This window comes from Halyomorpha halys, unplaced genomic scaffold (genome assembly GCF_000696795.3).
Source record: "Halyomorpha halys isolate HHAL.00 unplaced genomic scaffold, Hhal_1.1 Scaffold31.1, whole genome shotgun sequence".
Taxonomy (NCBI): Eukaryota; Metazoa; Arthropoda; class Insecta; order Hemiptera; family Pentatomidae; genus Halyomorpha; species Halyomorpha halys.
The window spans coordinates 818,350-839,496 of record NW_027107458.1 but is presented as its reverse complement, the minus strand read 5'-3'; the positions used below and the strand labels follow the sequence as shown (position 1 = coordinate 839,496).

Sequence of the window (21,147 nt, the reverse complement as noted above, 5' to 3'; positions counted from 1 at the left end):
GGTTGAGATTTATAATTCTTTGATTGTATATAATGTTTAAGTAGACGTGGTGCTGGGACACACTTCGTTTTCTGAGTTTTACCCTACATACTAAAAACTAAAACTAAAACTATAACTAAAGAGTGTCCTTTCACTTCATTTCAATGGTCGGTACATCATTGGCTACGAGGGTGGAGGTCCTGCCAGCGTACTGGAGGCGGCCCTGGTGTAGTAGGCAGCGCGAAAGTCTCATAATACAGCTGGCATCTCTCAAACGCGTTTTATAGCCCACAGAGTTGACTAAACAGAAATTCACAGACCTTGGTTTGAATTTCCCCCACAGGGAATTCACCTTTTTAGTGCTATTTATGGAAACGTATATAGGCCAATTGTTTCATTCTGCGTACTCTGGATTTCTCCTACACGATTCACTGTTTTTATTTTTTAGATTTTAGGATTATTTGTCTTATTTGACCGGACAAATTTTAAACCACTGCATAAATCAGAGACGGCATAGCTAAGAAAAATATTTTACTAAGAAAATTAAATATAGTTTTATTTTATTTATTTTTTTAATAAAGGTTTTACCAAATTCTTTAGTTTTAGAAATTACTTACTTTTTTTACTTTTGCAGTTTTTTCTTATCAATGGGTTGCCTGGTTAAGTCAGAACATCCCTCCACTTCTCTCTATCTTCCTCCTCAAGTTCCCTGCCGGTCATGTCCTCCTCTCCTCAGTTTTCCTGGTTGTCCCATTGCAGAAGTCTCTTCGGCCACTTACGTTCTAGCATCCACTGGCAGTGCCTATACCATTGGAGTTTGGCCCTTCCAACCCTCTCCGGAACTCCTTCTGTCACTCCTAACCTGCTCCTAATATCCTCATTCCTGACTCTATCTAGGCGGCTAATCCTCAGGCATATCCTCTAGAAATTCATCTCTGCCGCTTGTAGTTAGGAGTATAGTCCTGGGCTAAGTATCCATGTTTCTGCGGCGTAGTTAAGAGAGGGCTCAACAATACTTCTAAAAATTCACCTTTTGTTGTCCGTTGAGATGACCGTATTCCAGAGGACTGGGTGTAACATTCTAGTCAACCTTCTTGCTAGACCAGCGCTCACCCTAACCTCTAGTTCCGACTCACCGTTCCCATCTATTATCGATCCCAGGTATTTGAAGGAGTCTTCTTACATATACTTCCATTCATCTGAACGTCCATGACCTCTTTGTAGTTTGCTGGCAGGTATTCGGTCTTATCAGAATTTATTTGTTGACCTTACAAGCTGTATTTTTTTTCCAGGGCCTTTAGTGCTTCTTCCAGACCATCTCTGCTAAAAGTGGCCACTGCTTGGTCGACGGAAAAGAAAAGGGAGAATTTCCTTTCCCATTGCGCACTCCACTCCTTTACTGCCTGTTTTAAATAGATTTTAAACAGGCTTTTGGGGACATACTGCATCCCTGCTTAAGACCCTTGGATGTAGAAAAAGGATCAGACAAGCAAGAGTCAAGCTTCACACTGTACAGACTCCTCACTGCATTTATTGAGGCAGTACTAACACCTGCGCTCTTAAGAGATTCCCACATCTTATGTCTTGGTGCACTGTATTAAGCCTGTTCTTGGTCTATAAGAGCTACGTGTACAGCTCTTCCTTTCTCCATTAGTTTTTCTAGGAGCTTCCTTAGGAGAAATATGCTGTCCTTACAAGACCTGGCTGCACTTAAGCCAAATTGTTCCTCCGGGGTAACACACTCCTCTTCTAAGTTACCCTTCAAAATTCTTGCAATTATCCTTGATATGGAACTTTGGACATAGATACCATTCATTCCTGCCTTATATATAGATGTAAGAAATCTTAAGATCTTCTGGTAGCTCTTGTCCTTGCAATATGAGGTTTATTTGCTTTGTTAGAGCCTTTAGCAATCTCGTTCCTCTTGCCTTCAGCAGCTCCACGCAAATACTCCCAGGTCCCGCAGCTTTTCCACATTTGTTATTTCTGAGGGCAACAACAATTTCATCGTTTTGCACAGTTACTTCGCACCTTGTACATCCTTCTCAGCTGGATGTGTACCAGACCATTCTGGCCTTGTTTCAGTGAACAAATGTTGATAAGTTTTACTAATTCAAAGAAAAATATTATGAAGTATACTTTTTTTATCCTTTCCTCTCACAACCATACCTAAATCCGACACCCAAAACCGTAAAACTTTTGGTTTGGCTCACTTCATTTTTTATTACTTTAGTTAACTTTAAATCAATATTAACTTAATATTATACTTGATAATAATAAAAATAATCATTAATTAGCAAATCGAAGACAAGTCAGTGTCAGCGAACCTGTCCGGCATGATGGAGAACAGGATTTCGATAGAGCAGTCCTCCCAATGCGGTTCTTCTATTTCAGAGGTAACAACTGTCCTAACCAGCTCCATCCCATTAAGGAACAGTAGAAGTGACCATAGATGAGACCCTTCCATGCATACAAATTCACAAATAAATATTTTATCTATATATCAAAGTTGTCACATTGATTTTTATTTTAAATTTAAACTTTATACCTAGATCCAACATCTTTAATTTTTTTTTTCTGTAAATTTCACAAAAAAAAAGCTACGGTATCACTCTATTATATAAAAAGTTTTTTAGTGATCACCGAGTAATATTATATAATATATTCCAAAGAAGACTAACTGTATTATTTCACTATACCTAAATCCGACACACAAAACCTTGACACATTTGTCTTGAATTAGCCTGAACTATATAGGCTCACTTCATTATTACTTTAAGTCAATATTAACTTAATATTATACTTGATAATAATAAAACTAATTATTAATTAGCAAATTGAAGAGATGTCCGAGTCAGCTAACCTGTACGGCATGATAAAGAACAGGATTTCAATGGAGCAGTCCTGCCAATGTGGTTCTTCTATTCCAGAGGCAACAACAATCCTAACCAGTTCTATCCCATTATGGAAAAGTAGAAGTGACCATAGATGAGACCCTTCCATGCTTATAAAATCCTAAATAAATATTTTATCTATATAACAAAGTTGTTACATTTATTTTTATTTAAAAATTTTAAATAATTTATTTATTGTTATTTACAACTGTATACATATATACACATCAAATAAATTTGCTGTAAGTGATATTATGACATGACACAAACATGTGGAGAATCTACCCATTGATAGAACTCCACAAACATTTCTAAAGAAGATCTCGAGGCCATCTTCTTTTCAGACGCCTAGGAGGATTATTAGGTAGTGAAGGAGAAGCCAGGTTAGAAACGAGTTGGTTTGGGTGGTTCGGAAGTTTATTATGGAAGGATTGGTATCTGGTTCTGGCCAAATCGGAAACATAGGGGACTGATGGATGATTTGATTTGTGACAAAGTAAAGAGCATTAAGGATTTTACGAAGGATTTTGGACTGTAAGGATTGGATTCGAGAGGAATTAGATGGTGGAGCCCCACAGTTCAACTCCGTATGTCCAGATAGGCCTTATAACAGTCATGTAGATCAGTCTTTTGTAATGGATTGGAAGTTTGGACCGTTTGTCTAGTAAATGTTGTAATAGTTGGAATTGACGAGCAGTTTCCTGTCTTTCCATTCTTGTATAAGGATTCCATGTCAGTCATTTGTCCAGATTTAGTCCTAAGTAACGGATCTGTTCAACAGGAATAAGTGGGGTATTATTAAATGATACTGTGGGGCAAGACGAAGGTTTACGACGAAGGATAAATGTGTTTTGTTGGGATTTATTGGAATTTATTTTAATCCTCTAGTTTTGGTACTATTCTTCAAGGGTGATGTGGGATTGGAGTGATTGGGATACAATGGAAGGATCATTATTCACTGACAATAGGCATGATTTTAAATTTAAACTTTATAAATAGGTCCAACAAGGTAATTTTTTTAAAAATAAATTACACTATAGCAGTTACTGTATCCTTCTATTATATAAAAAGGTTTTTAGTGATCAACGGGTAATATTATATATATACTCTCCAGAAGACCAACTGTATTATTTCCTCATTCCTGAAGAACAAATGCCCTCTCACTAAAGTCTATAGGATAACAGGATACGAGAAGAAACCGGTGGGCAGTGCAGTGTAGTACCTGGATGCCACTTTTGACAACTGATACTAGCTCGCCACTCAGCTGGTTGGGACCCAGGCTTACAGCCTAAATCACTTGCTAACATCTTCTAACCTTACTATCCGCATCAAATTACTGATACACAAAAGTATTCTCCAACCAATCCTCCTCAATGGAGAACCTATCGTAACTAACGTAGCACGCATAACAGCGAAGAAAGACGAGATGCTGCCAGAAGATGCTTCAGACGCACCATAAGTTAAGAGCACTATTCCACCTTTAAGTCACTTCGAAACCTTACCCAAGGAGCAATACTTTCACAACACCCTATCCCAAGCACCTGATCCTTAATCTAAAAGGAAAATCCTAAAGAATCTCTCCACTATAAGTCCTAAATCCTGTTCACACTACTTAGTTGATCCAGACGAGCTTAATAGTTTCTTTGCTGCTCCTCCTCCTTCAACAGCCTCATGCGAATTTTCATCTCTTCACATCCCTGAAATCCTATTTGATCTCAATAACTTTTATTTCTTGAATGATTCTCCAGATGACTTAATCTCAGCAGTCCTCAAGTCCAGAACTAACGATTACGGCCCAGACAATGTTCCTGTAAAGATCATCAAAATTTGTCTCCTTACTATTCTTTCTGCCTTCCTGCACATTTACAACTTCTTCCTTCAAAATTCCGTTTTTCCCAAAGCCTGAAAAAGACCTCTACCATTGAACAAAGTACCTTCTCCTTCTTCAGTTTCCGGCTTTCGGCCAATATCCATTTTATCCAATTTGGCCAAGCCACTAGAAATATTAGTTCACTCCCAACTTAATAATTTTCTCGATCAAAGCTACCTTTAATTCTTTCCAATCCGCTTTATTGAAAATTGTCCGAGACCTCCAGTCCGCTATAGACAATCGTCATATATCAATTTTAGTTCTTTTTGATTTTTGACACGAGGTGTTCTTCAGGGATCTTCACTGTCTTCAACCCTTTTCTCCATTTATATCAACGATCTTCCTGATTTCATTCACCACGCCCATACTACCTATATGCAGACGATCTCCAAATCTGTCTGTCCTTTCATCTCTCCGAGATGTTTGATGCCATCCAAAAGATACAAGAATATATTGACAGCATTAACGCATGGACGTTTTACAATGATTTGAAGCTGAATGTTGAAAAATGAAAAAAACCAAGGCCATTCTTATTGGTTCCATGTGCCTCCTTCATTCCCTCCCTTACTTCCTTAATAACCAACCGATTCACTTCTATCCCACAATAACAAACCTTGGTGTCACCTTTGACCAACACCTCTCCTGGAATAACCACAATTCCCAAATCACACGCAAATCCATAACTGTACTCAAACAATTCCTAAGATTCCGTAATTCCATTCCTCAGAACACCCGTCAGCTCCTAGTATCCTCTCTCGTCTTCCCCCACTTCAACTACGGATCCTTGGTGTATGGAGGGCTATCTGGAGGACTAGAGTTGAGACTGAAGAGACTCATGAATAGCTTTGTATGATTTATCTTTGGGTTCTCAAGGCGCTCTCAAGTCTCCTGCTAGTATTCCGAGTTGAAGTGGCTCTATCCAATCTCCCGAAGGCAATACCTCCTTGGTGTTTTCCTGTTCCAAGTTCTTAAAATTAAAAAACCTACCTATATCCTAGATCTCCTCACTCTTCGTTCATCCATCCACTCATTAAACACCACATCCCAACCGAATGATTTATATATGTCCTCCTATAGAATCGCCTTCTTTAGCAAATCCTTATGGAATTCTCTTCCCATCTCCATTTGCCAGTCCTCATCCATTCTTCCCTTTAAACAACACCTGTTCCTCCACTTATTGTATAACCAAACCTCTGCATCATTGTAATCAAATAAATAGGCAAATGTTGATTAACATTATAAACAGCAGTAAAGCCAACGTGGCGAGCGGCCAACATGTGGATCCACCTTTAAAGGTTCTATCAGTGAGGTAGGAGCGGATTATAAGGAAATATTTTGGGGATAGGAAGTGACCAAGTTTATAGAGCCTGGATGCCACTCGATCAAAAGCTATTATAAAACATAAATTCAAAAAAATATTGCTTGATTCCTCATTATGAATTAGGATTAAATTTTAATTACTGTTTTATGCACAATTTTAGTTTATTGAAATTCTCCTGAATAAACAATGTTTTTTGGTAGTATTAATTCCATGTATACAAATTAATGGCTGGATTTGCAACATTCATACGACGGTTTTTATTGATGAAGTGAAAAGAAAAGATGTGACTATGGTACTGTTTTGAGAACGCATTAAAAATAAAAATCAATTCTGCAGTATAGTCGTTAACAATGGTCTGATTTAGGTCCTTTTTTTTTTTTATTAGTTTAAACAATTTGATTATGTTATTGCCATATACATACTACATAATATATAAATAGTTTTTATATATTATCCATCTCTGTGCTACGATATTCAGTGAATAAGTAATTCGGAAGGATTGCCCTATGAAAATGTGGTAAAAGATTTTTCAGGATTGAAAAAAAGTTGATTTTCGGTTTTAGCACCACATGAAACTCGAAAAATCCAAAAATGAAATGAAAAACAAAAATTAGAAATAACTTCATTACGACTCTATTAATGTCTATCCAAATTTAGCAATGGTTTAGGGTTCTATAAGCTGCACCAAAGAAAACAAACTGGATCTAATTAAACAAATTAGAACCAGAGATTTAAAATAATAAGTTTTTCTTTATTTGAAACCCATATTTTGCCCTTATAATGGCATTAAATATAACTTTTGTTAATGTGGATTTATGGAGCAGACATTCAGCTTTCCAACGGTTCTATTTATGTAGAGCTTGGTTAAAATGTAAAAATTTTCTTTAAAAAATGCTATTTAGGGGTTTGAGATGACGCTAAAACCGAATATGAATTGCTTCTTCCAAACAAAAATTTTTTGACCTACTTTACTCTAAGCCACATTATTTTTGTTATAATTTTCGTGAAAATATTATTGGTTATTGGAATCAGTGATATTTTTTCGTATTATTCATATAGGGAAGAATCGATTGGTACATAATAATCGAGAAAAAACGTATACTTTCTTAGCTATGCATTAAAAATTGTTAATTTTGTTCATAAAGACCTTAATGTTCCCTATGAAACCGATCTAGCCCTATCAAGATATCACTCCTTCCACTATAAACTCTCTAACCACTCAAACCCCTTAGTTTCTAATATTGCATCCTCTTTCATTCCTAACAAAGAAGATGGCCACGAGACCAGCTAATGTAAAATGTCATTAGAGTGCTACCAATGGGTTTCTCTACACGCCTGTAACACTCCAATTTAACTTAGATCAGATTTACTAAATGTATTATAATGTACAGTTGTAAATAGCAATAAATAAATATTTAAAAAAAAAAAAATTTTGTTCATACATTTTTTTCACTCTAAAATTCCGAGATTTCAGTACCTTTAAATCTTCCTATTCGACAATTCCCTTCTGTGTATATATATATTAGTTAATGCAACATGGGATATTTTATTATTGATTTTTTATTAACTTTATGTCAACATTATTTTGATCTTAAACGGTAATAATGAGATTAATTAATTGTCAAATCGAAGAATAAAACAGTATCAGCTATTATCCGTATCAGTATTCGCCATGATGGAGAATGGGCGGTCTCACTGCAGTTGTTTCGACGCATCAGTCTTAACCAACCGCAGTCATAATTCAGTACTGATAAGTATAAAGGATTCAAGTCCAAAAAATGTCGATGTTCATGCAGTAAAGTACATAGACTCCGAACTACATTATCTATTGATTAGTATAAAGTATTTAAGTTGTATATTATGATAATATCCTGATTAAAACTGTATTAAACGGATACGTTGTTATACAGAATTTTTTGAACTTTATTTTTCGTTTCCCGAAAAATCAAGACTTTAATCCTTTATACTTATTAGTACATAATTAATGGAAACCCTGTTGGTATAATCCTTAATAAATATGTTCTCTCTATTTATGTAGGTGTATTTTTAATAATAAGCCTTAGATATCGACCGAAAAATTCACAGCTCTCAAAATTTGAGGTTTTTCGTTCCAATATATTACAATCCAAAAATCGAATAACAACTCAAACTTGAGTGCGTTGGAGTAGTACTAGAGAAGGTTAAAAAATTAACAATGCCCACAACAGACTACATGGCACTGTAATGAACGAGATCCAGATTTTTATGCATTAAAAATCCCAGAATATGCCATATATTCTTAATTATGTAATAAAAAACTATAAAAAATGTTAAATATACGCTAAAAATCTTTAAATATAAAATAATAATAATGCTATAATACAGTTAAAATATATTAATATGCCAACAGAAGGTTCAGAATAAATAAAGAAATAGCAGAAAGGATTAAAAATTAAATAATGGGCGTTGATGACCAGGCTGTTAAACGCCCTTTCAAAACTAACAAAACAAACAAAAACATAAAAATTAATTTTTTTCCCATGGAAAAAAAACAGATATTTCCCAGTCAGTTACTAAGATATATGTTCTCATACATTTTCTGGATTTGTTTTGTCAAATATCATGAAAGCTACTACTCTTGCGAAGATAAGTGCCACAAATAACTTATTTGTAATAATTATATAATTATAATAAATAAGTGCAGTAGGCTTGCTTTAATTTAAATGCTGGCAGACATCTGTACGTTAAATTATTCTTGAGATATATTTTTTCATAAATGAAAAATCTTGTCCGAACAACAACTAGAAATAAAAATTTTGTAAATTTATTTTGTCAAATATCATGAAAACTACTACTCCTACGAAGATAAAAGTCATAAAATACTTTATGGCACATTAAGTTATCTTTAATTTGAGTGTCAATAGACGTTTGTACGTCGAATAGTTTGTAAGATATATGTTTCCCTAATTAAATTCACTATCTCCTAATTTTTTGGTGTATTCTTTTTTTTTAAACCTTCCTTTTAAAAAAGCTATATCTCGGGAACTATTGAATGTAAGTAGCTCAGTGAGAGCTCACATTTTAGAAAATGTATTCTACTTTAAATGATATTCTGTTATAAGGGCGTTCCCAGGATTAAAAATTGGGGAGGGGAGGCAAGCCATAGTCAATCAGGTTGTGACATTTCAGTACGGAACAGCAGAATGAAACCAAAATTCCAACAACATTTGTAATTGCTTAAAAAAAAAATATTATTTTAATAAATTAGTTATTTTTTTCACTTCAGGCCGCACTCCGGATCCGTTTATGTTCTGTTACGTTTTCTGGTGCTTTAGGTGGTTTTAAAGACTTTTCCTCTTATTATACGTGGCAGACTCATCCATTTTGACTAGTAATTATATATAGTTTTCATTAAAATAATAATAATTGGGGTGAATTATCTGACATATTTTTTACCGGGTTATTGTAATTTAAGGAAACAAATGATAAAGCCTGTTACTGACTAATTATTTTTGTATATATAACTGTCCCTGAACATTTCAAATGAGGCTTTTAAGTTAACGATCACTTAAAAACAAAATAAGATAAGTTTATCTGATAAGATAACGATTTTCTTTCACAATACCCTTTGATTTTTTTGGCTGACGCATATTATTATAATTGAAGGAACCTGTTCTAATTCTTTTTTGTCAATATGTCCATGTTATGAAATTTAATTTTTTTTTTTTTTTTATTCTCTGATGACCTATTTTTTTCTTTCAGCTCATTTCACAATAATTCTTGTTTGAGAATACATTTACTGAAAGCTAATAAAACTTTAATTTGAAGGATAATAGGTAAATATTAGTTTTCTCTACGATCTTCCTTCAAAGTACTAAGGGTAAAGTCAGCTATAGTTATTAACATAGCCCATAGAAGTACAAGAGCCGGGAAGAAAAAAAGGCAGCTATTATTTTTGATTACTTTAATGAAAACTAAGTACAATTACTAGCCAAAATGATGAGTCTGCCAAGTATAGGTAGGGGGAATAAAAAATGCTGGATGTTTCAAAATCTGAAAAAACATTAATTTTTCATTCGGAGCTCTATATCTTAAAAACTACCAACAACACTAGAAAATCTAAAAGAATATTATTTAAAGGAGAGTAAATTTTCTACAGCCTAAAGTTCTCGAGACATAGCTTTTTAAAAAGCAACATTTCTTAAAAATCTACTGAAAGATTAGAAGTAAGTTAATTTGTTTTGAGAAATCTATATCTCAGGAACTATGTGACGTATAGATGTCTATTAGCACTCACATCAAAGCTAGTTTAACGTACTATAAAGTAGTTTATGACCTTTACCTTCGTAGGAATAGTAGTTTTCATGATATGGGCTAAAATAAATTGATTTTTAGTTGTTAGGACAATAAGTTAGAGTTTTGAAAAACTTTATAAGTAGGTTAATTTCTAATTGTTCGTATAAAATGTTTGATTTTTGAAAAAAATATATCTTTAGATCCATAAGAAGCACATATGTATGCCAGCACTCAAAATAAAAGAAATTTTACTTAAAATAAAGTAGTGTATGCCACTTATCTTCGTAGGGATAATCAATTTTATGAAATTCGCATAGATATTTGCATATGAATATAAATTTGGTAAATGAAAATTTATCCGAACAACTATAAATCAATTTATTTTAGCAAATATCATGAAAACTACCACTCCTACGACAATAAACGTATTAAACTACTTCATATCCCATTAAACTAGCTTTAATTTGAGTGCTAACAGACATCTGTACGTAAAATGGTTTTTGAGATATAGATTTTTCAAAATAAATTCACTGACTACAACATTTTTATGAAATATTGCTTTTTAAAATGCTATATCTCGAGAACTATTGAACGTAAATAGCTCTATTAGGGCTAATATTTCAGAAAATTTACGCTACTTTAAATGATGTTCCCTTAGATTATTTATCGCTGTTGGTAGTTTAAAAGATACAGGAGCTCTGAATGAAAAATTAATTTTTAACGTTTTTAAAAAGCGCCATTTTTTATTGCTTACCTATACTTGGCAGACTCATCAATTTTGACTAGTAATTATTCATAGTTTTCATTAAATTAATCGAAAATTGGGGTGAAATAACTGACTTTTTTCTCCTCTTGGGCTCTTGTACTATAGTAATTGATAATAATTGATAATGATAATAATAATAATTGATAGTGATAATAATAATAATTGATAGTAACAGATTGTAACAGAACATTCAGAAATAATTTAATAATAAATTTTGCTTTTGTATATATATATTTTTTTTTTTATACTTACCGTATTTGGTTCTAATAGAATATAATCAATCAAAAATTAGCTTAAATAAAAAATTATATAAATACTTTCTGAATTAGTATGACAGCTGTAAAATAGTAATATGTTACTAATTATTAATTATAATTAGTAGTATATGTAGTAAATTAGTAGTATATAATAGGTCCATATATACGACGAATATATCATAGTCTTTGTAGCTCAATTTGTTTTTTTCTTTTTCTTTGTTCGAAAATGTTTTTACTGAATTAAATAGATATAATCAGATTACAATTTCAAACATGGTAAAAATATAAAACATATCTACTCGGATCGTTTTCAAAATAATTCTTGTAATTATTTTTTAAACAAGATCTTTATATAAGTTTATCTTTTATTTCATAGAATATACTTTTAATAATGTGTAAATGTAATTATTAAGACAGTTAGTTTGATTTGTTTTTAGGGTAAAATAAATTTAAACCATTACCTAACAAACGACTCTACAGTAAAGAAGTGCAGTGTGGCTCCACTGGGAGCAGCACCACCGCCCGTTCACTCCCTGTGACATGTCTACGTGTACCTTATCTAAAACCTACGTGTCTGTCGAGTAGGTTAATTTGCTCTGATGATTTTTGTAAAATATTAGTACCCTTCTTGTTAATATTATTCTAAGTTAGGGATTTATTTGTGTTAAATTAGTTAGTTGTCTTATATTTTGTGATAGTTTTAACTATGCTTTGAAGACCGAACTTAGTTGTTATCTGTGTCAGGAAAGTTTGACTGATCTATAGAGACGAAAGTTTAAATGAACATTGTGTATTAGTGAACTGTAACAATGACGACTTATGAGGAATTCATTCAACAAAGTGAAGATAGGGATGGTATTAGATTTACTTGGAATGTTTGGCCATCTAGTCGCCTAGAAGCCACAAAACTTGTGGTTCCTGTTGGATGCCTTTTCCAGCCTTTGAGAGAGCGAGTTGATTTACCTCCAATTCAATATGATCCTGTCCAGTGCACCAGAAATACATGCAGAGCAATTCTAAACCCTCTTTGCCAGGTTGACTACCGAGCTAAACTCTGGGTATGTAATTTTTGCTTTCAAAGAAATCCTTTCCCACCTCAATATGCTGGTATATCAGAACAACACCAGCCAGCCGAGCTTATTCCTTCTTTTTCGACAATAGAATATACAATAACAAGGGCTCAGTTTCTGCCTCCTATTTTTCTTCTAGTTGTTGATACATGTTTAGATGATGAAGAACTTGGAGCTTTGAAAGATTCTTTGCAGACTTCTTTGTCTTTACTTCCTCCGAATGCTTTGATTGGGTTAATAACATTTGGAAGAATGGTTCAAGTTCATGAGTTGTCAACAGAAGGTTGTTCTAGGAGCTTCGTATTCAGGGGTACTAAAGAATTATCGGCTAAACAAGTTCAAGATATGTTAGGTATTGGAAAAGTCCCAAGTGCTGCAACATTCAATCCTGCCGTTCCTGGACAACCTCCAGGCCAGCAGCCATTGCCTGCTAATCGTTTTATTCAACCAGTTCAATCTTGTGATATGAGCCTTACAGATCTTCTCGGAGAAATGCAACGGGACCCCTGGCCTGTAAGTACTGGAAAAAGACCTTTAAGATCGACTGGTGCAGCGTTGGCCATTGCTGTTGGTTTGCTGGAATGTTCATACCCTAATACTGGTGCTAGAATAATGCTTTTTGTTGGAGGACCATGCTCACAAGGGCCTGGTCTTGTTGTTAATGATGATCTTAGGGAACCTATTCGGTCACATCATGATATTCACAAAGATAATGCTAGATACATGAAGAAAGCTATCAAACATTATGAAAGTTTAGCAATCAGAGCTGCTACTAATGGACATAGTATTGATATATATTCTTGTGCTTTAGATCAGACTGGGCTCCATGAAATGAAATCGTGCTGCAACTCTACTGGTGGGCATATGGTAATGGGAGATTCGTTCAATTCTTCCTTGTTCAAACAATCTTTCCAAAGAGTACTCTCTCGTGATCAGGTTGGTGATTTTAAAATGGCATTTAATGGGGTTCTAGAAGTGAAAGCTTCTCGAGAGCTTAAAGTTATGGGTGCTATCGGGTCTTGTGTATCATTGAATGTCAAAGGGCCTTGTGTTAGTGATAGTGATATTGGTTTGGGCGGAACATCTCAATGGAAATTCTGCTCTCTAACTCCTAGCATGACCTGTGCATTTTTCTTTGAAGTGATCAATCAACATGGTGCACCAATTCCTCAAGGTGGCAGGGGATGTATTCAATTTATTACTCAGTATCAGCATGCTACCGGACAAAGGCGAATCAGAGTAACCACAATCGCTAGAAACTGGGCCGATGCTACTACCAACCTCCATCATATAAGTGCTGGATTTGACCAGGAAGCTGCTGCTGTCTTAATGGCAAGAATGGTTGTACACCGTGCCGAGTCTGATGATGGACCAGATGTGATGCGTTGGGCTGATAGAATGCTAATTAGACTCTGCCAGAAATTTGGTGAATACAATAAAGATGACCCTAACAGTTTCCGTCTACCAGAAAACTTTTCACTTTATCCGCAGTTCATGTATCACCTGAGAAGATCACAATTTTTACAAGTTTTCAATAATAGCCCTGATGAGACATCTTATTACAGGCATATTTTGATGAGAGAAGATCTATCTCAAAGTCTTATCATGATCCAGCCTATATTATATAGTTACAGTTTTAATGGACCGCCAGAGCCAGTGCTCTTGGATACTTCTAGTATCCAACCAGATAGAATCCTTCTTATGGACACATTCTTCCAGATTCTGATATTCCATGGAGAGACGATAGCACAGTGGAGAGCCCAGAGGTATCAAGACATGCCAGAATATGAAAACTTCAAACAACTTTTACAAGCTCCTGTAGATGATGCCAAGGACATTTTACATACAAGATTTCCGATGCCAAGGTATATCGATACTGAACAGGGAGGATCTCAGGCTAGGTTCCTCCTTTCGAAAGTAAACCCTTCGCAAACCCATAACAACATGTATGCATATGGTGGTGAATCTGGAGCACCTGTGCTCACAGATGATGTAAGTCTTCAGACTTTCATGGATCATTTGAAAAAATTAGCTGTATCTTCAACAGCTTAGGAGATTTCTTACCAAGATATAAATTTGATATTCATTATTGGTATGTATCATATTCTTAACTGACCAATTTATAGTATAATCGGTATGTTTTATAAAATTTAATTATGTATTTACTTGTTTTGAAACTTTAGCAAACCGTCTAATATGTACATAAAAATTATTTTATGATTTCTTACATTTCATCTGATCTTTTTCACAATGTTAAAACATATTTAAAATATTTAATGTATCCTTGTTATATTTTTACTCAATTGGAATCGTGTAAATAAATGAAAATAAATTAATGGAAATGCTTTATTTTATGTAAGTTGTAGTTTTAATGAAATATTTAATATATGTTTTAATGTAAAAAGTCATTCTAGACAAAGAATATTTTATGGTAAAACTTAAGTTTATTATTTTTTTTTTTTGAATTTGTAACATTTAACAGTTAATCTAAGTATACAATTAACTATGAGGTTAATTTTTAATTTATATGTTCATGTATTCCAATGTTATTTGTATGTAAATGTTAATTAAAGGAACTATTGGATGTTTGAAGGACAATATTCTTTTTATATTCCATCCTGAATTTTTTTTTACTATAGTGATTGTTTAAGAAATATGGTATTTGTTCAACGCTGTATATTATAAATTACAGCTGAATGTTTCATTTAATCAACAAAAATATAGAATATGAATTATTTAGTTGTTTAAAATGCTCTTTTTTAAAATTTTGAGAGTGAGTGGTAGCATAGATTTTGAAATAAATTAACTTATTTACATTCCTCTAAAGAAAATATTTTGTCATAACAGCTACCAATATTTATTTTGTTGGTTCATCAATCTCTTCAATTATTGTAATTCAATATTACACTTATTATTTAATAAGTGAATAAATTCACTCTGTAAATTATTTATTATTTTTTTAATTTCAAATAATTCAAATTGTCAACAAATTATATGTATATATTATGCATATTGTGTAGTAAATACTTATAACAAATTTTAATTTTCGGGGGGTGGGGAAGAGAGAAGTTAATTAAAAGATTAAACTATATAAGCCATCAGTATTTATGACTTTCTCTTTTTTTATTGTACAAACAATGGTTTTAATCGTAAATTTATTTTATGAAAGTGTGTTAGAATTTTTTATATCTGGCTTCTATATTTTTTCTTATTTAAAAATGTATATGCAAATTTGGTAGTTTTTAAATTTTAATGTATAGAAATTATATTAGATATGCAAAACAAGTTTCTGTTACTAATTTAATGTTTGAGAAAAATAAATTTTGGATTAATGGTAACTCACATTTGAGTTCAGCTTTATTTTTAAATAACTTTTCCTGTCCAAGATGGATCAATGTATTGTTTTATTACTTGTTATCTTTGAGTAGCCTGAATTAATTAAATCACAATTTTAATATATTTATTTAAATATTCTTTAATTGATTTTGAAAGCAAAAAAAAAAACAGATAAAAAGCTGCACTTCAGAGTGGCTCTGCTCTCTCTGTATAATTTGAAAGCCTGTAATATTAAATCTGAAATTAATTCGAGAAATAATATCCAGTAATTATGGTTATTTAATAGATAATTTTATTATTTTGGAAGATAAGTCATTGAATGAATGGAGTGTTTTGTAGTTAAATCTTGCTTAAAAGTTAATTTAAATAATATAAATAAATCAAAATACTTAAGAAAAAAATTCGAAAAACTGATTCTAAAAAAAATAATAGGATTGAATGTACTATAATGGCGGTTGTTTGTTTAAATTCATTTACTCTTACAAAAATAATAAAAAATAATTTTTAATTAATTTAGGATGCGCTAATAATACTTTACTACAGATTTATTTCTCTACATTTTTATCAAACAAGCCTTCTTCAGAAACAAAATCTACAAGGAGTTTCAATTATTTACTACTATACAGAAAAATTTAGGTTTTGTTTAAAATTTTTAGTGATAATGGACTATTTAGACTGCATATAATTTAATTTTAATGCTAGACCCTATCGTACAATTGTCATAAACCATGCTTTCAGTTAGTAAATATTATTTACTATTTCCAAAAAAAAAAAATTAAAATATTTGATTTTATTTGATAAATATATTGTCCTGAATTAGATTGATGTAAATTTACTAATAATAAATTGATTAATCTTGTTTATAATAACCCTCAAAAAGTTGTAAGCCATGAATTACACTATAAAAATAAATGTATACCATCAAACAAAAATTCAGGCTGAGACAATTAATTTATTGTTTCCATTTTGTATTAATTACCTATTGTGGGTTTTAACCAATTGGTTGGGAGCAAGACGTCCCAATGTCTCTGTGGTTGGAGCAATGTTTCCAACTGGTACAAGGAAGTAATCCCAACTCCTGCAGTTACTTCACAGACTATTCAAAGCGTCTATGTGTCTGGGACTTATTGTAGGTATCTCCGGGACATATTGTCCCACTGAGAGTTAAAGGGTTAGAGATATTGATATTAAAAATAAATTATTTAAAGGAAAACCAAAATCTAATCATAATGATAAAAGGTATACAAAAATGTCAATAATAAAAAACTTAATCGTAAAGAAGATAAATTATGGTTATTTTTCAATAAAATATTAAACTTTAATGTAAACAATTATTTATATGAGAACAATTAATATATAATAAATAGTACTTTGTAATTATTTATAGGTTAAATACCTGAAGATGGGCAGCTGGAGAATTAAGAGAATTAAATTAAGTATAATTAACCCTCGACAGGTAAGGTGGTTCCCATCTAAATAGATGGTATGGTCGGTTTGGATCCGACCCATTCAGGGACTAAGTTCCCACAAGTTTTTGTGCGATTAAATGAACAACAGCATGTTTAATAGTATTTTATAATTACTTAAAAATATTGAATACCAATTGTATTTTAACAGTACTTTACATTGAGTCAATATAAAAGTATCACTTGACAAACTGACTACAGGTCAGAATGGCCAAGAGCAAATGAGTGAGTGGTTACCAAAAAGTATGAAAAGTGTTTCAGATTTTATATCAGTCGAAATTTAAATTAAATAAAAAATAAAATATTTAAAATCAATAGATCAATTCTAAAAGTATCATAATATGTTTTTGTCATCGCTGGAATCATTTTACACGTAAATTCGCATAGTTAATTTTTTATCCACAAAATAATAATAGTAATCAATAACAAAATATTCTAGAAATATCACATTTCAGTTTCATTGTAAGTACAATGATTGTTTGTACATTTTACACATAACTCTGTTTTGTGCTTTGCATATATACAAAAACAGAACATTTAAAAACCATATCCCAGATTATAAACTTGGTCGTGAATCTTCAAACAGAATAGTAAATTTATACAATAACACGAAAGATAATATAAAAATGCAAGAATGGTATATAATATTTATTGTTTAAAGTTCTCTCTTAGTATATTTTGGAAAAAGATGGCAATATATACTCTGGAGAAAAGAGTCTTTGAACATCCTTGGATAATATTGTATTAATTTTATCATCACAAAATTTTTATTTTTGTTTAATTTGTTGATATTTCTCCAGGTTTTTTTTTATTTCAATTATTTTCAGCTCATTATCTCTGTTTTGTTTTTTTATACGGTGATTGATTTCATTTCACTCTAGAAAATTTAAATGTGGATATATATAAGGCAGGCTTTCTTAAGGTAGTTTGTTAAGGGTCGGGTCGTCAAGTTGGAACGTAAATGTTCAAATCCTTATTTTTGGGACTGTTGGAATGGCTATAGTGGCATTATTATTGTGGAGAGACATTCTGATGGCTTCGAGCCACTTGCCCTATCCCATCTTAATCCCCTTGTCCTCATATAATGAGGTATTGACTGACCAATATCTGATATTGACTGTTTCTGCAAGCAATTCTGTGTAATATTAACAGCTCCTTTGTATATTTGGAAAATTTAATTACCAATATATATTGTATACCCAAATTCCTGTCTATTGTCTCTATTTATGTAATGATGAATGCGATAATATTATGATCTGTAGTGTGTGTGTGCAAATAAATTTGCTAAGTTACAAATAATAAATGGAATTATATATCAATATATTTATTTTAATATATTGAGAGAATATTTGAAAGAAGTTGCTATAACATTTGGGTTGAAATGAGCATTTACCTTTGAAAACAATGACCCTAAACGTAGGCTTAAGAACTTCAGAATGGCTCTAATATACCACACGGCGTGGCAACCCTTTACTGGACTGCACATTTATATATAATATATCCTCCCCTTATACTTATCCTAAGCCTAAAGCTTTGATGTCATTTAAATGCATTATTTAACAAGTTTCCAAAAATCTGTTAAAATTATTTAATTCACCTTGTTTTTGTGAATTTATTGTTAGTTTTGTATATAAATATGTGCATGTGATGTATTTTTGTAAATATACACATTTTTTTTTAAATCGTACTTGTTTTAGGAAAATAATATCACTTTCTAGGAAATTCTAATTTTTCAAGTATTTAATTATATAGTAATATTTCCAATTATTTTTAAATATTTGTGAGTCAACCCCTATCTGTTTAACTTTATCAGGTAAACTTTTATTGAGAAGTAGTATAAAGCTCTTATATTTTTTCTTACTCTTTCTGAATGACTCTGCAATCGGTTAAATAAATCTGGATTTTGTTGTATGAAAAAAAAAACAACAACATAATAACAACTAATGATGACAAATAATCATCCCATTAGATTTTTTTTACACTTAGTTTAACTCATATTCATTTACAATAAGTTAAACTCATACTCGAGATTTCTGAACGATTACAATTTTATCTTTCTGTTAATTCTTCAATGGAACAAGAATGTAGCAGTGAAGGTTTGTTGCCTACATATTTGAATATGATGGAAGATCCCTGATAAGAAACATCAAAAATCTGGTTGAGCCAGCTTTCATTATTCTCCAATTCTCTGTCTAATTTTATCCTCAATGAAATCCTGTGCGAGATAAAATTACCACAAAGCTGCTATAACTTTTAGTTTTTCTAACAGAACTAGAATACAAAGCAAGATTTTGATCCATCAGATTGAAACTGTTATTTCTAATTATAAAAATACAATTAAAAAATAAAACAGGATTGTGTTGATAAAAGAGAATTTTTATTTTCAGGATGAAGTAATGTTTTCTTATGTAAAAAATATGTTCATGAGGAAATTACCTAGGCAATAACAGTACAGAAAATGCAATAAATCACAAAACAGATTCAGGAAATAATTATACGAATAATCCAGTGTTAAAATAAGTTTAAAATAACTAATGTAAGTACTATTTTCTATTTAACCATCTCTAAAGAAATCCCACAGAGTGCGCTTGAACAGTCTTATTTTCTGATTCAAATATATCTGATGCTGATGGTTGTTCAATTATATTATGGAAAGTATTTTAAGATATTCAAAATAAAAAGAAGTTATTGATTTTAGTTTTATTCAATTTAATGTAAAGTGAATAGACAGGGAAAAAAGTTACTTAGTAATTTCAAAAGTTAAAAAGTTCTAAAGAAATCCTATAGAATGAACTTGAACAGTCTTATTTTCTAATTCAAATATATCTGATGATGATGGTTATTCAGTTATATTATGAAAATTATTTTAGGATATTCAAAATAAAAATGGTGTATTGATTTTAATTTTACTCAGTTTAATAAAAAGTGAATAGACAAGGAAAAAGTCACCAAGTTTGTAGTTACTAGTTAAAACTACAAATTAATATTCTAAGTTTTAAATGATGCTTTTAAAAATTATTTATTTAATATGTTTAAGAAAAATGCTTCACCAAAAAATGGCACTAACCAATATCCGATAGTGTAAAAAATTTAATGGAAAAGAGAATTCACAATGTTTACAGATTCTGCCAAAAGTTGTATGCAATAAATATTCTAGAGACTTAGGAGATATAAAAATTGGTTTGAAAATGCCCAAAGGACTGATATGTTTCTAGGATAAAATTGTAGTTGAATAATAATATTATAAAAATTTTTCATTAATAAATTTAATGTGTTTCTTAATCTGTTAAATTAATAGCATAAATAATTTAGATTTTCTCATTATCATTCTTGTTTATGAGTGAACTACTATAAAAAAAATGGTTACTCATAAGTATTGACAATGCATTTATCGTCTATCTGTACAAATATTTATTTATTTATTTTTTTTTTTCAATTTTCAGCTTGCATGTAGTAGTATATGACTAAGAACAATTTTGATGTGAATATTCATAATTGTTCGAACATTGGATCATGCATGCAATCTTATAATTTTACTCTAAGTACCAAATGATAAAATCATAAAAATTATTATAATGTGATAATGTATTATTCAAATGCAAAATAATTTCACCATTTTGTATTATATCGACAAAACTTTTAAAATAAAATTAATTTTATTACTTTATTATGGAGGGTTAGTAGTTTTTGATAAATTAACTCTAGTAAAGAAGTCACCTGTTGCCATCATAACAATTTATTTAATTAATTTATTAACAAATATTGTTGATACTACAGATTATTTAAATATAGTTTAAATCAAATGTAATATAAAATACAAAAATTTCATTAAAGAGATTATATATATATATAGAATATTAATATTTTTAATATGTATATTATACTAAATTTGTTAAATATGAGGAGAAGATAG

General features: G+C 31.4%; 2 protein-coding genes across 3 annotated transcripts in view; both read left to right on the top strand.

Annotated features, from left to right (window-relative positions):
* The window catches only part of LOC106685066 (testis-specific serine/threonine-protein kinase 4), a 50,911-nt gene extending 47,888 nt beyond the window's left edge, over positions 1-3,023 (top strand). For both annotated transcript variants that reach the window (XM_067045764.1, XM_067045763.1), the window contains 2 exons: positions 2,277-2,375; positions 2,813-3,023. In XM_067045764.1, the coding sequence (XP_066901865.1) occupies positions 2,277-2,375; positions 2,813-2,971 (258 nt within the window). In that variant the 3' untranslated portion in view covers positions 2,972-3,023. The remainder of the gene's footprint in view (positions 1-2,276; positions 2,376-2,812) is intronic.
* An 8,876-nt stretch (positions 3,024-11,899) lies between these two features.
* On the top strand, positions 11,900-15,774 carry Sec23 (transport protein Sec23). The gene has a single exon (XM_014427791.3). The coding sequence runs from the start codon at positions 12,172-12,174 to the stop codon at positions 14,482-14,484; it is 2,313 nt and encodes a 770-aa protein (XP_014283277.1). The 5' UTR covers positions 11,900-12,171; the 3' UTR covers positions 14,485-15,774.
* The last annotated feature ends 5,373 nt before the right edge of the window (positions 15,775-21,147 follow it).

Coding starts and splice junctions, on each gene's coding strand:
- Sec23 (XM_014427791.3), top strand. CDS start 12,172: ATGACGACTTATGAGGAATTCATTCAACAAAGTGAAGATAGGGATGGT.